Here is an 18,921-nt window from a genome sequence, read left to right as displayed (position 1 = left end):
AAGAACTTTAACATATAACAGATCCAGTTAAATGTCCCTTACAGCATTAAAATCAAAACTGCCTAATGACTCGAATCTGACATACTCATACTTTCATCAGGATGACATGATTGCATCAGTCAGTTAAAAAAAAGAAAATAAATCATTGACAACTTTAACACCTCTGGTCCCTGGCAATGGCAAAGAACTGGCCCTGAGTTATAAGGTCAGTAGACTAGTTATAAAAGCCAAATCTATTTTCAGAGGCATATTATCTTTGTAACTTTCAAGTTAGCAACAAAATATATCAGAGCGATCAGAGCAGTCAGGCTTAGAAAAACAGCTGAATTGGGGTATTAAATGCAACAGGATGAAGGAACACTGCAGGGCTTATATAATGTAATTATATATAATATATAATGCCCTTTAATCATAAACATGATGCCTAAAGTTGCACTTGTTGCATAATATGCATAAACAAAATTACCCGTCTTTATACATACCGATGTTGAGGCTGATATACAGCAGCTTCCTCGGCTGTCAGAGAGAAGAGTTCCTCTCTGACAGCCGGAGGATGTATGCACGATAGACACAGACAACCCCCGTTGCTAACCCCACCTCCTTCTGGCTGCAGCGGAAGTTGCCAACGCGAATCGCGCAGACGTCTACCCGCTGCCCCAACTACACACCAGGGAGTCAGAAGCACTGGTAAATTTGGGGAGGGTTAAATGGAGGGCATAAGGCATTTCTGTAGGCAGAGTGCTCTATGATATGCTTTTTAACCCCCTTAATGCCACTCTGCACCATAATATGCCTTTTAACCCCCTAAATGCCAGAGTGGCATACAGGGGTATAATGCATTTCTGGAGGCAGGGGGTCAAAAGACATATTATGGGGGGGCATATGTGCATAACTGGGGGGCAGGTTGGAAAATAAAAGGAAATAAAGACAAAATATTTTTCTCAATCATAGCGTACATAGTTTACATAAATTAACATTTACTGGTAAAACTTTTTTCCTATAGGGTCATCTTGTATTCAGGCTTTTTCTTTTTTCTTCCTAAATTAATATTCAGATTTTGGGGGGTCATTTTATAATCGAGCAAATACTGTATTATAATCCTCAAATTATGGGCCACCCCTATTAACCCTATGAAGAATGTGATGTGGCCCTTTTACTTAAAACTTTAACAGTAGCATAACTACAGGGGTTGCAGTGGTTGTATGCATGTATTTATGTGAGCATGGATGTATAAGTGTGTGAGTGTGTATGTGAGTATGGGTAATTGTGTTTGGGGGCAATGATGGGACAGACCATCTGTTGAAGTTGGGCGTCCTGGGGCAATTTTTGCACCACTGCCCTGTGGTTTCTAGTTAAGACCCCGAACTTATGTATGTATTTATTAATTATTTCAGATTTCATCTCCTTCCAATAGCAAGAAGACATTTGAAGGTTCACACATTATTAAGTGTGCATGCTTTATAGACCTGTAAATAGATTACACTTTTTGTGAGCTGACAGTACTAAGATGCTACTTTTCGCTTTGTGAGATCACAGTTATGTATTTAAGTGTGTTTCACCTCAATGTTATGTTCTATAAAATCTCTGGAGTCCATAGAAAAGAAATACAATTGCCTGCTGCCTTAATGGAGATGAAGCCTAAGAATAAGTGTTTTCAACAGTACAGCAATGGCCACATTCCATTTAAAGGCCACATGTTTTTAATGCATTTAGATCTTGAGAAATCTCTTCCATTGTGATTTTTTTAATGAAATTCTTTTCCTATTTCAATTTAGCTGTGACATGCTACTTGTTATAATGCATTTTGTCAATATTCAATCCAACGTAAAAATCAAAACAGGTGTTCCTTTGGAGTTATGCATTTCCCCCCTACATTTAGTAAATATTGAAACCAATATTGGAAGCTCGTATTTCCAACACATCAAGCGGACATCTCTTTATCAAGTTGCGCTGTGGACCCTTGCAAAAATAAAGAATCATTAAGGCATGTATTGTTGTATCCTTGGCTAATTAATTTTCATGTACATTTTTACTGACAGTATTATAGCTAATCATACAAAGTTGGTGCTGCCACACTAACCTCGCAAACCTCGAAACATTGGCCTCTCTCCCTGACAGCTGTTCGCGTCTATAAACACTAAGCTGTATGCTTGAATATTAATTCAAAATAAATGGTATAAAATACTATTACAAAGTATTTACAAGGAATATAACCTCACCAATAGGAGCAGCTTGACATTCTTCTGCACATGCATGAATATCCTCGATGTTTTTAATTAATAAAGTGAATTATATTTTACTCCATAATTTTTTTAATTGACTATGTTTCTAGCACAATCAACGTGGAACCAATTAGTTAAATACATTAGATGCCTTGTGTTGAAATTCCTTACCTTGATAATGCAAGTGCACGGTTTACCCTCTCTTCAAGTCCCATGGTCCCTAATGCTTTCCACATCATCCAGAACTTGAACGCATCCGCTCGCCTACTGCACTGAACAGATTTGTCCCCTGTGTCATATCTCACATCATAGAATTTATCTTGCTGGAAGAGATAGGAAGCTTCTGCTGAATGGCATTTTTTAAGCAGACCCTGCAAAATATGTTTAAGTAGATACATTTAGAGCATAATTATACTGACAGTTAAGTCATTGATGTTTGTGTTTAAAAAAGATTACATTATTATTATATGTGCTTTGGTAAATCAAACTTTTATTAGTAAAGTTTATCCGATCATAAAAAAAATCCTTTTACCCACTTCTTCAAAGCGAAAAATAAATAGAAATAATGTTCACTCGCCAGTAAGTGGAAAATAGGTCACAAACTAAAAAGTGTGGTAAAGTTAATGGAACTCTACATGATTTGTTAATTTAAACAAGGCAGTGAATCTAAGAGTGAAGGGTAATCAATGCATGAGCTGCTTCCTCATTGTGCCTTGTTACATACTAAATAAAACTCACTAATGAGGACTATAAGAAGCCAGAACACTCATCCTATGCCTTTATATTATCATAGTTACATAGTTAATTAGGTTGAAAAAAAGACATATAGTCCATCAAGTTCCACCATTCCACAAACCCATCTGTTCAGTTGATCCAGGAGATCTTACCAATGACTTATAAAGAGGGAAAATTATGTTCTGATACCTTAAACCCATTAGCCTTTTAATATATGCCAGAATCTTGCTTGCCTTAGACTAGGCTGCCTGAGATTGTGCATAGCTGTATTGTCAGTAAGAACACTCAAATCCTTTTAAATAGGAGATTTACCCAACACAAAGCCATTAAGGGTATAATTTGCATTTTTTTTTTCTTACTCAAGTGCATCATTTTACATTTATCTATATTAAAACACATCTGCCAATCAACTGCCATTTTCCCATTCTGTCTAAATGCAGAGAAATGACATCTTGCTGAGACTTTATTACATTATATAATTTTGTGTCATCTGCAAAAATTGAGACATTACTTCCAGGACCTTCTTCCAAGTCATTGATTAATAAATTAAAAAGAACTGGCCCAGGGACAGAACCCTGAGGCACTCCACTTGGAAAATTTGCCATTTACAACCACAATCTTTTAACCAGCTCCATATCCAAGTACTTTTTCTACAATCTTATGTGCCTTGTCCTTTCATTATTTCATTATAATTTCGATTTAGTTAGTTCTAGTTGTTTTGGAAATCAGCCAATGATTATGTCTATAACAACAACACATTCAGGGCTACATGATGGTGCATGTGATATCATTGAATATAGGTAGCGAGTTTTAGTGCAATAGGCATACATAGGAACATTATGGCTCTGGCTACCTGGACCTCTTCCTTTGTAGGATGTGGACAGAAAGTCTCACTGATGTCAGTTGGTGGTCCTGCTCACATCGCGGTCAGTCCAGCTGAGTTTTAGTTAACAGTAAATTTACCTGTAGCGACCAGTGTCAGGCAGCTGCTGCTAAGGCAAATAAAATCATGGGGTGCATCAAAAGGGGCATAGATGCCCACGACAAGGAAATAATTCTACCCCTGTACAAGTCACTAGTCAGACCACACATGGAATACTGTGTACAGTACTGGGCACCAGTGTACAAGAAAGATATAGTGGAGCTGGAGAGGGTTCAAAGACGGGCAACCAGAGTAATAAGGGGAATGGGAGGACTACAGTACCCAGAAAGATTATCAGAATTGGGGTTATTTAGTTTGGAAAAAAGACGGCTTAGGGGGGACTTAATAACTATGTATAAATATATAAGGGGACAGTACAGAGATCACTCCCAGGACCTATTTATACCCAGGACTGTATCTATAACAAGGGGACATCCTCTACGGTTGGAGGAAAGAAGGTTTCTGCACCAGCACAGACGGGGGTTCTTTACAGTAAGAGCGGTGAGATTATGGAACTCTCTGCCAGAGGAAGTGGTAATGGTAAACTCAATAAAAGAGTTCAAAAGGAGCCTGGACGTGTTTCTTGAAAGCAATAATATTACAAGTTATGGATATTAGATTAATAGGGACAGAACGTTGATCCAGGGATTTATTCTGATTGCCATATTTGGAGTCGGGAAGGAATTTTCCCCCTGGTATGGGGCAATTGGCATCTGCTTCATAAGGGTTTTTTGCCTTCCTCTGGATCAACACAGTAGGGACACAATATGTATATAGGTTGAACTTGATGGACTTTGGTCTTTTTTCAACCTTATGAACTATGTTACTATGTTACTATGTTACTATGATGTCACAGGTGTTCCCGCTGACGTCAGTGGGTGTTCCTGCTGGTTTGAGTGCAGAGGGCTTAGCTGTCATAAGTACAGCCAGTTTGGGTGGCACCCGCACTAGTAGTTAAATGCTGTTCACACTGTGAGCTGGATTCCTGGTGGGTTGCGAGTAGTGTGTCCACCACTGCCTATGTTAGTAGCCTTAGGGACCCCAGCCCGTCATCAAGATCACATCAGTTAGCAAGTTTAAGCCAACATGTTACAGTTTATCTTGAAATAAATTGTTAGTGTTCCATACACTGTAGCCTTTTATCACCACACCTTTTGGCCTGTTTCATTATTTTATATACCTAATGGCCATATTTACTTTGCATGAACCATTCCCTGTCTTGATCGAGCTGTCCATGGTGGTGTTTTAATGTTGTAAGGGTTAATAACTGGTTACCTGGTCCTGCTAACTGGCCAAAATTCAAAGCTTGCTCTGTGAAAACATATGTCATCTGCCTAATGCTATACTGTCTATTAGTACATTATTAGTTCACTAGCTATCCAAAACCATATTTGAAGTTATTGAGACTCTCCCAATAAATTCAGACGTCTCTGCCATGAACTGTTCATTCTGTAGATGAACCCTCTTCTTTTTCCGTGGCTACTACATTTGATAAATTATCAAATTTAGAACATAATGATTGGTTATATACCTCTAATGTGATGTATAGTTGATAATTAGAATTTTACAGAATTAAAATGTAAAAAGGGCCCTGCATAGCTTGAAAGATATAATATGATATCCACTTTTAAAAACTTTTAATACTGGGCCCTTTAGGTTTTCATCTGCGTATAGGCTCTTTCTTCGGGTCCGCCTTCACGAGGAGAAATTATTTACCGTATTTGCTCGATTATAAGACGAGGTTTTTTCCAGAGCAAGTGCTCTGAAAAATACCCCTCGTCTTATAATCAAGGTCATCTTCTAATCAGACCTCATTCTGCTGGGGCCGTGCTGCTTACCGTGCTTTGGTCGCGAGCAGCGTCTGTGCCACTAGCAGCAGGAGAACAGGAAGCTAGCACAGTCCTCGCATAACTCTACCTCCCCCCCTCCTTCCTCTGGGGGCGGGGCCAGAGAAGTTGCTCGCACAGCCGGGCCCCTGCAGAAGTCTGCGAGTGGGAGATCTGCAGTTCAGGTAAGGGGAGGGTTTTTGTGATTAATGTGTGAAGTATGTGTGATTAATGGAATGAATGAGTATTTAAATGTTTGTGAATGAGTGTGTGTGTGATAGCATGGATGTGTAAGGGGGGTGGTGGTGGTAGCATGGCATAGGGAGGCTGTAATCACACTACTATCATCCCCAGGTTCCAGCATGTACTGGCTGCCTTGGCTTGATAGGATTGCTGTTAGCAGTTATATATAAATATACCTCCAGAAATGCATTTTAACCCCCTATATGCCCCTCAGCCCCATGATATGCCTTTTAACCCCCTATATGCCACTCTAGCATATAGGGGGTTAAAAGGCATATCATGGGCAGAGGGGCATATAGGGGGTTAAAAGGCATATCATGGGGCACAGTGGCATATAGGAAGGTATAAGACATTTCTGGAGGCAGAGTGGCATATAGAGGGTTAAAAGGCACATCATGGGGCAGAGTGGCAAATAGGGGGGGTATAAGGCATTTCTGGGGGCAGAGTGGCAAGCCTGGGGGCAGATGTGCATAACTGGGGGGGCAGGTTGGCAAATAAAAGGAAATAAAAAATATATTTTTCTCAATCATAGCTTTTATTAAATATGAAAATTAGTTTACATGAATTCATTTTTACTAGTAAAACTTTTTTTCCTATAGGGTAGTCTTATATTCAGGCTTTTTCTTTTTTCCCCTAAATTAATATTTTGATTTTGGGGGGTCGTCTTATAATCAGGGTCGTCTTATAATGGAGCAAATACGGTACTATTCCATGTAAAATATCGAGCCTAGGTTTAATCAAGACTATGAAGTAAAAGTCAACTTTGACAAACAAGAAAGCCTCTACGATACATAATATTTAAATTATAATTAACATCTAATTCGGAAATTTGTGTTATACTGTAAGAACTCATGTTTGAAACGCAATGCAATCGAAATTCCACAACTTGTACCGAGCATTCTTCTTCTCAGATCACTCCAAGGGAAACAAAATGCCGATAATGGCATACTGTCCCAGGTGGTTTAATTACACATACTTCATACTACTGAGAAACTTTTTGTGAGATTTAACATTCACCGACATGTAGGTATCTCAAGAATTTATAATGTTTGATGCTCCATATGTTTTGGTCTAAGACCTAAAATGTTGTGATCCATGTTTAATACAACAAGACTTACTCAAAGCAACCATATGTTTAATACCTGAAGCCAGTGATTCATTGGGAGATAATTACATACCTTGATTGTTGTTAGCTAGATTTACATTGCTCCTGGGTAGTCTGACAAACTGAGTAGTTTGTCTCCCATGAGATACTGTTTGGATTTTTTGTTCCAGTATAATGTAGAGTATTGGTATAAATATAATGTTCACAATTCCCAGAGACTTACTGATCATGACACTAGTGTGCGGATGTTAATTTGAGTTATACCATCTGTTTTGAGTGTTTTGCTTGCAGAACTACATACTATCCATTTAGATGTCCCCCTCCCCCCAAACCCTGGGCTAAACATTACCTGGATTCCTATTTATGCATCAAAGTTTAAATTTGGCCCACATTTTATGAAATCATCCACAACAGTGGAGAGAGTTGCCTGGTGTGGTCTCCTTCGTTCTTTTTATATTTTTTAATGTTAATTGAGTCCACTGCACTGTAACTTAAATGCTATGTCAAATGGGTAGTAGCCTATTAGGCAATCAGACTACCCAGTGCAACATTGTTCCATGGGCTGGTTGGGAAGATCAAAGATCTCCCTTCTAACTCGCTAATACACTATGGAGGTTTGCAGTTTTCCACCATTGCACTCAGCACTCATTGCTCAACACCCCACATTAAAATGTGATATCCCAGCTAAATATATACACACACACAATTCTGATGACGTAGAAACATCTTCCTCTACATAATGTAAACCTAACTTACTTGAGAGATAATTGTGATAATTCCTAAAGAAATGCCATCTGTTTTATATGCCTTACATTTTATGCTATAAGTTTTCCTGTTCTGTGCTGTACTGCTATACACTTGACAGCATTTAAAAAGTACATTAAATAGTGTCTGACGAAAAACAATTCAGTCCTTTTCCAATAGTTAGTCAAATAGCATTTTTCTGTGTTTCAGAAGAAAATACCGTTTATTTTTTTTCTAATAGCAGTTTTGAAATGGCAACCTTTCTAAAGGTCATACAAACCTAAATATAATAGAAAACTTCATATTCTTATTTCTTACATTTTTTTATTGAAATATACCGGTATATATATATATATTTTTTGAGATTTACTGCCTGTTCTTGTCTACTGTCAACATGACCAAAATCATCACATTGCTACATCTAAGTTTCTGCATTGCCGTGTTAAGAAATAAATAGAGCAGGGTGTGTGTTTTGCTCTTTAAATAGAAATGATAAGCACCAATTTTTTAAAAAGCTATGCTTGGTCAGACAGCAAGATATGCATTGAAAAAGACAGCCTTGAAAACGCTGAGTGGCACTTTGACTAACAACCTGAAAATGAGAAAGCCTGTACCGATTATACGGAAGAATAGGCTCACTAAAGATAATAAATTCATACAAGTGAAGATTTTTTCCCCTTGTGGAAGGCACAGGTTGATCCAGGTAGAAAATTACTTTTTTGGCCACCTCACAGCAGTTCCTTAAATGACAAGCAAATCGATCGTTTTTCAAAAAATGGTGCCAGAGCCACTCTCCTTTAAACAAATAATTATCAAGCTATATTTCGGTTTCTTATGATGATGTTTAAAACAAGAAGAAACTGGAAAAAAAATGTTTCTACATTGGAATATATTGAAACATTAGAGCAGAGTACTGCTAATTATATTGTTGGACCTTGCTAGAGGTAGAGACCGGAGTGAAAAACAGAAAAAACTGTCGAATAATAACCAGAGTATGTGTTAGTTGTGGGTTAAGGATGATCCTGCTACACACAAGATTACTCCAGACACCAAAAGAGCACTACAATTTTTGGAGCAAAATGAGATATTACTACAGTATATTGTACGGCACTGTATTTAATGCTCAAGGGGAAAAATATTTATTCTAAGGAACATCCCCTTTAAATAACAACATCAGAGGCTTAACTAGAAACCACAGGGCCCTGATGCGAAAATTGCCCCACCCTCAACAGCTGATATGCCATCATTGCCCCCAAACAACTTGTCTGTGCCTTCTTTGTCCCTTGCCCCCCTTACAAGATACACTCTGGCACACATATGCAAACACCTACACACACTCTTACTCACAAACACACCTACACACACCCCATCTCACTCCACTTACACATACATTCACACACAATTACACATCCATGCTCACACAAACGCATACAAATAGACATCCATGCACACACGCACACAATTAGACTTCCATGCTCACACACAAATAGTTAAACATCCATGCTCACACACAGTTAGACATCCATGCTCACAGACTTAATTACACATCCCTGCTCAAACACAAACAAAATTACACACCCACGCTCACACACATACAAAATTAGACATTCATGCTCCCACACACAATTAGACTTCCATGCTCACACATACACACCATTACACATCCATGCTAACCATCCATGCATCATACATACACTTAAACCTTACATTAAACCTTCTTACTTAAATAGCATGGCAACAACCTATCACACCCTGCTTTTGATAAGCATTTCCTGAGAAATTATTGTCACGAAATTTAACATGCATTCAACGATGCTGGGAATGATGTATCTAATACTGCATTAAATTATGAAAGTGTCATATTCAGCAGGGTAAGCAGAGCAGCACCTTTAAGGACACTGTCACGCACGTACCGGCACGCAGGGTCGGCGCCGGCTTACTCCCGGATCCCTGGTGCCGGCGTCGTCTGGGACGGCTGCTTCTTCACTCCCGTGTCCACACGGGGAGCTGGGGAAGATGACGACGGAGTGGCGTCGGGTGCCAAGAGACGGGCGGCGCACCTCCTTCTTCTGCCGTCTGTGTGCAGGAGAGGGTGGGAGGTGCCACTGAGGAGGCTGTTGCTAGAGGGGAGGCGCTTCCAACGTCGTCTCATACGTCACACCTGTGATCCCTATAAATTTCTCAAGCTCCCTCTCAGCAGTGCTCAGATATTCTGAGACGCTCTGTGTGCTACATAGCGTCCCCAGTGCTGTGCTCCTTGCCCTATTTTGAACCTGTGCCTGAATCTGTGCCAATACCTGTGCCTGCACCTGTACAGTTACCTGTGCCTATACCTGTGCCTGCACCTGTACCATTACCGGCACCTGTGCCTGCGCCTATACCTGTGCCTGCACCTGTACCGTTACCTGCGCCTATACCTGTGCCTGCACCTGTACCGTTACCTGCACCTGTGCTTGATCCTTACCCTGGACTGTTACCTAGTAAAGTGAGTCTGAACTTTACCTGTTTTGCTTCTCCGTTCCTCCGGTCGTACTGCATATTTGGCTCCTTCTCTTAACGGAACACAGACACCTAGTGGTGTCTGACAGACACACAACCAAATTAAAAACTTTGAACAATAACTGTTTTATAAACAAGTATAACAATTCTATTTTTGCTCACATCAATGTCTTAAAAATCTTTGTGTTATGTGCCTCTTCAATTGAGAGCCACAGCTCAGACATCATACTGTTTCAGTGTTTCATCTCTATTACTATACCTGATTAAAGCAAGGATTCAGATCTGTAATTCAGACAGTTTTATAGCAAACAGTTGCTTATCCTATTCGGCTCTGCCATAGCCAAAAATAAACATTTTTTTATTTGATTTTAATTCTATTTTATGTTCACACAATGAAGGTGAGATTATTACAGACGGAATTTTGCTTTGAAAAGCCTTTTTTTTGTCAATACATCTCTGACAAATGCAAGGCATCTCTCATTGTCAAAGACTGGTAAGACTGCAGACTTATTTCTGGAGTGAAGGCGATAAAGGAGTCTTTTTATTGTGTTGCCTATCTAACTGTAGAATAGTCTTTACAGATGATTATAATGTGAAAAGAGTCCCAGACGTGGTCCCAGCCCGCTGAGATAGAAATTGATGGCAGTATCTCCGTCACAGCAGAATGCACAAGCGTTTGTTTCATTTTCTGGTATGTTTATAGGATGCCTTTTGCATTCCTAACAAAACAACTGATTTAATTGAGTCATTTTTAAAAACTCACATGCAATTCAGTTGTAATCTCAGTTGCCTTGATCTTCTAATTCAGTGCTTTTTATGAATAAAGTATTATCATTTTTAAAAAGTGTGTGAGTGTTGATATTTGTATATCTATATCTATCTAACTATTTACAAAGTACTGTGCAAAGGTTTTAGGCAGATTTGAACAAACGCTGCTAATTATTTGGTGTGACCACCTATTGCTTTCAAAACAGCATCAATTATTTTAGGTGCACTTAAACTCAGTTGTTTTTTTTAAAGAAACTCTGCAGGTAGGTTGTTCCAAACATCAGAGTTCTTCTGTGGATTTAGGCGCAAAAAAAAACACAAAAAACTAGCGTGAAAAGAGTTTTTTATACTTTGTGTAGATTAACCCGTACTGATGCGGGTGTCGGTGTGGCATAGCTTTCCTGGTGTGTGTGTGTTTGGGTGTCGGAGCCTGCCCTGGTGTGTGTGTGTTTGGGTGTCGGTGTGGCAGAGCCTGTGCTGGTGTGTATATTTGGTGTGTCGATGTTGCAGTGCCTGTACTGGTGTCAGGGCAGGCTGTTCGGGGATAAAGTTGGCTCACTCTGGACTGTAATTTATTTGTGTAATCTGGATGCTGGTCAGGTTCTATGTGGGCAGTGTGTATGCCAGGGTTGGCCTTTGAGGTGTGCAACCTGTGATCTATGCCTGTAATTTAGGGGGGTCATTCTGAGTTTACATGTGATTTCCAGTTGATTTATACCTGCAAAACTGGGTTTGTGTGTTATTCAGTTGATCTGTATCTGCTATCTTTCCATACATTATTTATGTATACCTGCAAGTACAGGGTTTGTATGTCTTATTCAGTTGATCAATACATGCAAGTGCTGTTTACATGTGTTTATTTGATCTCTATCTGAACTACAGAGAGGAAAGAAAAGAGGCATGGCTAAGTGAATGAGGGGACTAAAGGACTCTGGGGATGATTTCGGGGAGAGGATCTCTCAAAGTCACGGTCAAGGTCAGAAGGAGGGAAGACTTCACTAACTTGCCCTAATCTGCAGTTAGTGTGGCATATATATATTTTTTTGGTTCGGGAGCGGAGGAAGTGATTGCATGCCACGGAGTGTGGAGCGAGACCCAAGGAGATGCTTGCCTAGGGACCAATTTTTCAACATTTAAAAAAATGTTTGTTACAAAAGTTAGCTGTTGTTTCCTATATTTAATGTATTAAATGTACATTATGTTCACCAGTGTTTCAAGTTATATATTATTGTACTTGTTTGCAAAAAAAAGAGATGGGGAGAAAGTGGGGTAGGGGGTAGTGAGGAAATAGGTATCTGATGGGGGAAAATGCCCATTTTATACCCAGATTTTTAGGGGTACCTACACCCATGCTGGTGTGTGTATTTAGGCATCTGTTTCCTGGGACTTTATTTTCTGTAGGAATAAATTTAACAAATTAAATTTTTACTTATCCAGAGATAAAACGCTCCCTCCTGAATTTGTAGTCACTTCAGAGGACAAAGGGTTAGTGGCGATAAATTGTTGCTTCAGGCGTCCCGTGTATGATTACTTTTTTGGTGTACAATCACATCACATCAATATGTGTTAGAAAATCAGGGAAAGATGGGCATGGATGGTGGGCTGATTCGGTGGCGCAACAGATCACTTGACTAGACTTGCCCCCCAGGCCTTAGGCTGCCAGCCCTCCCCTGGTACCTAATAAAGTGCCCGTGAGTGTATATCTGATGCATGTCCCTTCCCCTTGCAAGTGCTGATTGGCCAGATTGAAAAAAGGCCCGAAAACCTCCCAAGCACAGCCATAATCTTCAAGTAGACCATCCACCACCAATGAAATTATATCACTTATCACAAGGTTGTCTGTCCTTAAATACTAAAAACACAAATCAGGCTTGTCTTCAACAAGTGCAATGGCAAAACTGTTCAGGGTGTCACAGATGGTCAACAACATTGTGGGGAGAGCAAACTTCTTGAAATATAACTGTAAGCTCTTAAGGGCATGCTTGGGGAAAGGTGGTGTAGCTGGTTTTTGTCTACACAGTTTGTACTAAAGTGCATCCCATAAATGTTTGCCTAGGGCCATTGAAAAAGCCCTGCATGAGATGAAGTGTTATGTAAGTTGTTGGGCTACACATTTGCTTTATCACGGAAGGCAAATCTTAGCCCTAATAATTATTGCACGCATGCTGCTATAGGATTAAAAAACCAAGAGATTGGCTTGGAGCATGTCTTGCAAAAATAAGATGTTCCATTACAGTAAGATTTTGATCTCTTAGAAAACTATATGATTCTGTTACTATGCTGAAGTTCACAGTTTATCTTGAGGAAATTGAAGAGATTACTGAAGCAAAGCACAGCTTTAGGCCAAATAGACCTTAAAAAAGGTTGTCAACTGTATTGACAGGTTCGTAGAGTAGATTATGTGTTTGGAATTTAAAACCGCATTTCACTTTGCTCTTTTTCTGAGATTTAAATTGCACCAAAACATACATAATGTCAGTGATTCAATAATAAAGATATCACCATTTTACACACCATCAGAATGATTATGTCACCCATTTTAGAGGACTTTATACTATACTAAAATACATTAGGCTTAAGTAATGTACAGAGTCTAATTACTAACTCCCAAATGAAAACCGAGTCCAGCGATAGAGAAAAACAGATAGCGACTTAAGCAGTGGATTTTTTTTGGGAACGTTCAAGCCACACAACCTCTTTCTTCTCTACCCTTAACTTTCCCTTTCTAGTCACCGGAAAATGTTATTGTCCTCTCTTTTTTATTACTACCCACAGCTTTTTATCTTATAGCATAACTAAATTAACTTATTATAATTACTTATATAGTAGCTAGTCATTTTTGCTTGCCATTTTTCTCCCCATTCACTCTAACAAAGACTGTCGAACCAGTAAATAATAATCAGCAACTTAATAAGGAAGAGAAAGTTAATGTTCAAAAAATACACACACAGATATTGGCATCAAGAAGCTACTCCAGTTACATTTTAGTACATGCAAAAGGGACATTAATTGTATATTAGGTTTATTCGAATTCTTCTGTCTCATTGAACTCCTCCAATATTTGCCTCTACTGAAAATAGGAAGCGTTAGCATGTAAACTTCTAGCACTCCATCTGAGGTCACAGAAACCAATCACAAGTATCCTAGTAAAACATCAGTGTTAGTTGTGATAGGATGCTGCCATTGCCATGTTGCGTTTAAAGGAACACGTGTAAGAGGCAAATGCTTTCGGCAGAGGCAGCCAGGGTATTAGTTTATTAAGACAGAAATCTAATTTCTTTCTCCAAAAGAATACTTGCTCTGGTTTTCAAGAAGTAAAGTGTTCTGGAGTCCAAAATGTGTCCAATACATATAAAATGCTTATTTTAACTTGTAAACACAATAAATGGGTTTGTTTGTTGTATAACTAAGGTAGGGTACCAATGCAGGATTTGGGAAAGTAGATCTTTTATCTCTCTGTGCAGTGTCATCATCCTTTTTAGAGCCCTGTGCACTATAGAAACCTCACAGTCAATTCACATGTGTTAGTTTAGGGGGGGGCGACTTTTTTCAAAACTGTAATGTTAATCAATGGTTTCTATTATGATAATGTTATCCTCTGATAATTTTTGCATTGTAATTCCCTTGGTGATGCCGCTGTAACAGTTTTTGTTTTTACACTTTATGAAAGTTAATCAGCTCTGCCCTTCTTACATAATAAAATTTGAGAATTATGTTATAAATCACAGCCACCGTGATCTTTTGTGCTGCAGTTCTTAATCACAACCAAAAAGCTAATTAGACAATGATCACACAGTGACGTTTGCTGAACTTGCATGTTCTATCTGGGTCAATACATGTTCATTAAGGTTTATAAAAAGCAAGACAATGAATAATGTAATAGTGGCATAAAACTGATTTACAGCATAGAATTCCACTCAGAGGAAAAACATGAAAGGAAAACAATAGTGAACAACTCAATCATATTTGCCAACTGTCCCTAGTTACTCCAAATAGTTTAGGACAGCCTGAGGAGGTCAGGTCTGAGCCAGAGGGTAAAGGTACATGTTCAGATTTTGACTACTGCAAAGGAATGTGTTGTTCAGCCCTAAAGCTCAGTTATTACTTATACAGTAACTCATAATCCTTAGCATCCCCCAGGTGCCTTGATTTAAATCCACAACTAAACAACTAAATTCTAGCTCTGTGGCACAAACCATGCCCTTCGTTCATAAAACATCCAGATTCCGATCTTAATCTGGCCATTTCATTTATTTTTTGTATTCTGTGTTTATCATTCCCATTATTACCCATCACACGTGCAAACAACAGAAAAGCACAACTTAAAACATTTCTTGTAGTTTAGTCTTAATTTATTCACCCTCGCTGCTTTTATTGCAATTTTTATTGTTACTAAATTTAAATAAGAGATTTCTGCAGGGCAGATCATCAACTATTTTACAAAGTAGAGCCATCTGGTTTAACTCATATCTTTTGCTTCTTGACAAATTCATGAGATGGAGATGGCTCTGAAGGTAGCACAAGTGAACCGGTGCCACTCAGAGTGAGGTCGATGAGCCAATTGGCAGTCAATGTGCTGCTGTTGTGCCACATCATGCAAGGAGAAAAGTGATATTCAGTCTGATATTGACATCATAGCTGTCCCAGCCAATCTGAGGCTGACATCAGAGCCAGGAGGCAGACAGATTTAGTGTGACACTGTGCCAGTGAACTACTTGCCCTTACGCTAAAGATGATATCATGTGAGTTACACAGCTGGCTTAAAAATGGCAATGACACCATGCCAGTGAGCTACTCAGTGTCTGACTGACTCACATCATAATATGATAAGCCAGACACAAATAAAGGTGTGTATAAATACTCACAAAAAACACAAAATTACAGCATTTACACAACCAACCAATACAGAGGATTGTACAATGCACAAACTAGATCGTTTGGCCATTTTGGCCAGGAGAATGATTTGGATTATTTTATGGTGGCTCAGGTGTTTCCTATTTACGTGAAAATTATTGCAAATGTCTTACACAAAGTAAGCTGCCAGCTTTCCAATGCTAGGTAGATTGCACTTCATCTGCCCTTTATATACTCATATGTGCCAGAGCGACACACATCTCTTTTCACTGTTTGTTAACTAAAATAAGAGATGCTTTTATGCCTTTCATGACAGTAAAAACATTTTTTGGCACAAAATAACAATTTGTACTGATACGTTGGCTATTTAAGAGAGTAGTTATAACAGCAGGCAATAAGTATTGAGAATATAGTATATGCCTTCAATACTTTTTTGGCTTGCAATATCAGTATTTATGCCTGCTTGATTACATAATAGCACTTTATAACTATATCAGAACAGTAAGGGGAAAAGTCTAGCAGGGTGCAAAGCCTTTCCCAGAATCTGCTATGAAAGTAGGAGAAAAATTAGAAATCAGGTCCAGGAGTTAATACTTGGTTTGGGTATGCCAACTCCAGGGAAACAATGTGCCAGCTCATTTCAGCAGTACTTTTGGATTCAGAGACTCAAACCCTCTCTCATTTCTATAATTATATATAGAAATATATTTTATAAGTGCATTACATGTTAGGATCTGAAACTCTGGCAATGCACTGTGGATGATGCTTCTGATGGGATGACTAAGCTCATGAGAGAGGAGAGGGGGGATAGATGGATCCTTTAACCTATATAGTTAATGTATATTTACTTTCCTATATCCCAACACTGCTAATTGCTGACACTTATGCCCTGCTTAATATTTTTTTATTATAATTGTCCCCACCTAAAGGGAAAATCCATCTTCTCATCCTACCTTAGGAGTCCTTATGGGAGCCTGAAGGCCAACCATGTTTCTATACTGCAACAGTGCAAAAATAATTCTATAACATAGCCTTGTCTTACCTCCCATGTGTGTAAGGGTGCCTTCCGTTAAAGTCAGAGAGTGACTGACCATTTCTTTTTGTGTAAAAAAAAAAATATATATATATATTTGATACGCAATATGGCTACCTGCTACCATGGTAGCTATTGTAAAAAAGATGTGCCTGTATATTGACAGCTAATCAGTTGTTGGAGCAGCTTGCGAGCATGAAACTTTGTCTGAGCCATGCTTACCAATATTCTTGAAAAAAACAAGGATTACAAAATCTAGGGAAGGAGATCAATTCCATTATTGTAACAAATGAACTACACACTATTTACGTATGAGTGACAGTCTCAGTAGATGGTTTTAAAATGCATCACCATAGCAACCAACGGAATTGTCTTTATGAGTTGGACCATCTTATTGCCTGCTATAGTAATAAGATGACTTTTACAACTTTATACCAGAGCTGCCCCAAAAACGACTTTTGTTCCTCACTTTTAACATGCATAAGTAATAGTTTAACAGGTACACAATATCATCCTTTTGTAAAGGTTATAAGAAAGAGCTAATAACCTAAAACAATACAGATTCGCCGTGACTGTTAGAATAACTAAAAAGAACTGAAATGTACATTGTCGATGGAATCAGTCACGTAAAAACATCAACATAACATTTTGTCAAATTATGCATCATTTGTGAAGAGCACAGAGAGAGAACCATTCATTATAGAATGAATTGGTGTCCTTAACATTAGTGTAATGGGCAGTTCACTATATTAGTTAATGATGAGCTGAAATCAGTATGTCCCATCTCATTATAAAAAAAAATCATGCTGGTAGGTAAACAAAATGACTTTGAAATATGCTAACTAAAGAGTGAATGTTAAAGTGGCAGATTGAAGGGAAATGGTTCTGCATCACCGCTTATCAGGAAATCAAACTCATTGCATTGTCTTATTATGGAAGAAAAACAAGTTAGGAACAATTGCTTTTACCGTCTGTAACTAGAAAATGAAATGAGCAAAACAAAATCACAATATCTCAAATAACTGTAATGCTTGAAACCCTTCATTTCTAATCCAAGAGGAGGGTTTAATTTTCATAAATGTTTGTACAATGTAAAAACGATTTTAAGAAGTACTATGTATTTACTTTAAAAGGAAAAGAGCTTTGTAGGATAACAGTAAATATATCACATAAATATATACTAATGTATAATTAATAATTGTGAATCATTAAAGGGGATATTGGCAGACATACTGAGGGAGATTATCTAGTATGTCGAAATAAAGTTGTATTTTGTTTCTAAATTGGGTAAAAATAACCTTAAATCATTTCCATTAACAAAAAAAGACAAAAATGTAGCAAACATTGTCTAAATATTTTGATTAATTGACATAGTTAATGTTATTCTTCTACAGTAATAAAAGATGTTTGCAGACTTACAGTACTGTCCTTTACCAGCAGGGCGCAGCACTGAATGCCGGCCATTAGCATTTTATGAGGATTCCATGCTACTGAATTGGCCCTGGTCAAAAAAAAAAAAGAAAGTTGTGTTAGAAGTAAAAATAAAATAAAAAATAATGCTGTTTAGTACCACAGTATTACACTTACCTGTGGATACCATGCAAAAGTTTACGATACTTTTGTGACATTAAGGCTGAGCCTCCCCAAGATGCCTATAACAAAAATAAAACTTAGAACAGGGGTTCCCAACCTCAATTATATGTTCAGACAGGGATTCATGCTACAGACCTATATATAACATGGTCCAAAACCATAATTATATTAAATTCTCCACGGAATGGAAAAATGTGCAAAACTATTTGCTATTAAACACTCTATTTATATCTTTGTAATGCAACCTGTTCATCATGTACTCACTATTTTAATTTATCACCTCACTCTTGCATATATGCTTTCCTTGTGCCTTGTCATTTAGTTTTTTATGATGCCATTAAGATATTTTATTTTAATATTTCTTTACAATTCACACA

General features: G+C 38.2%; 1 protein-coding gene across 1 annotated transcript in view; it reads right to left on the bottom strand.

The window, feature by feature from the left end:
- LOC149300751 (acidic amino acid decarboxylase GADL1) overlaps nt 1-18,921 on the bottom strand; it is a 71,392-nt gene that overhangs the window by 26,721 nt on the left and 25,750 nt on the right. The window contains exons 9-11 of the mRNA XM_089484719.1: nt 18,539-18,603; nt 18,371-18,452; nt 2,394-2,593 (exon numbers count right to left, since the gene is read on the bottom strand). Of these exons, the coding sequence (XP_089340845.1) occupies nt 2,394-2,593; nt 18,371-18,452; nt 18,539-18,603 (347 nt within the window). The remainder of the gene's footprint in view (nt 1-2,393; nt 2,594-18,370; nt 18,453-18,538; nt 18,604-18,921) is intronic.

The sequence above is a fragment of the Sceloporus occidentalis genome, unplaced genomic scaffold (genome assembly GCF_023333645.1).
Source record: "Sceloporus occidentalis isolate IW3139 unplaced genomic scaffold, rSceOcc1.0.p SCAF_23, whole genome shotgun sequence".
NCBI classification, from domain to species: domain Eukaryota; kingdom Metazoa; phylum Chordata; class Lepidosauria; order Squamata; family Phrynosomatidae; genus Sceloporus; species Sceloporus occidentalis.
The sequence above is the reverse complement of the archived record's forward strand: the minus strand, read 5'-3'. Positions and strand labels throughout refer to the sequence as shown.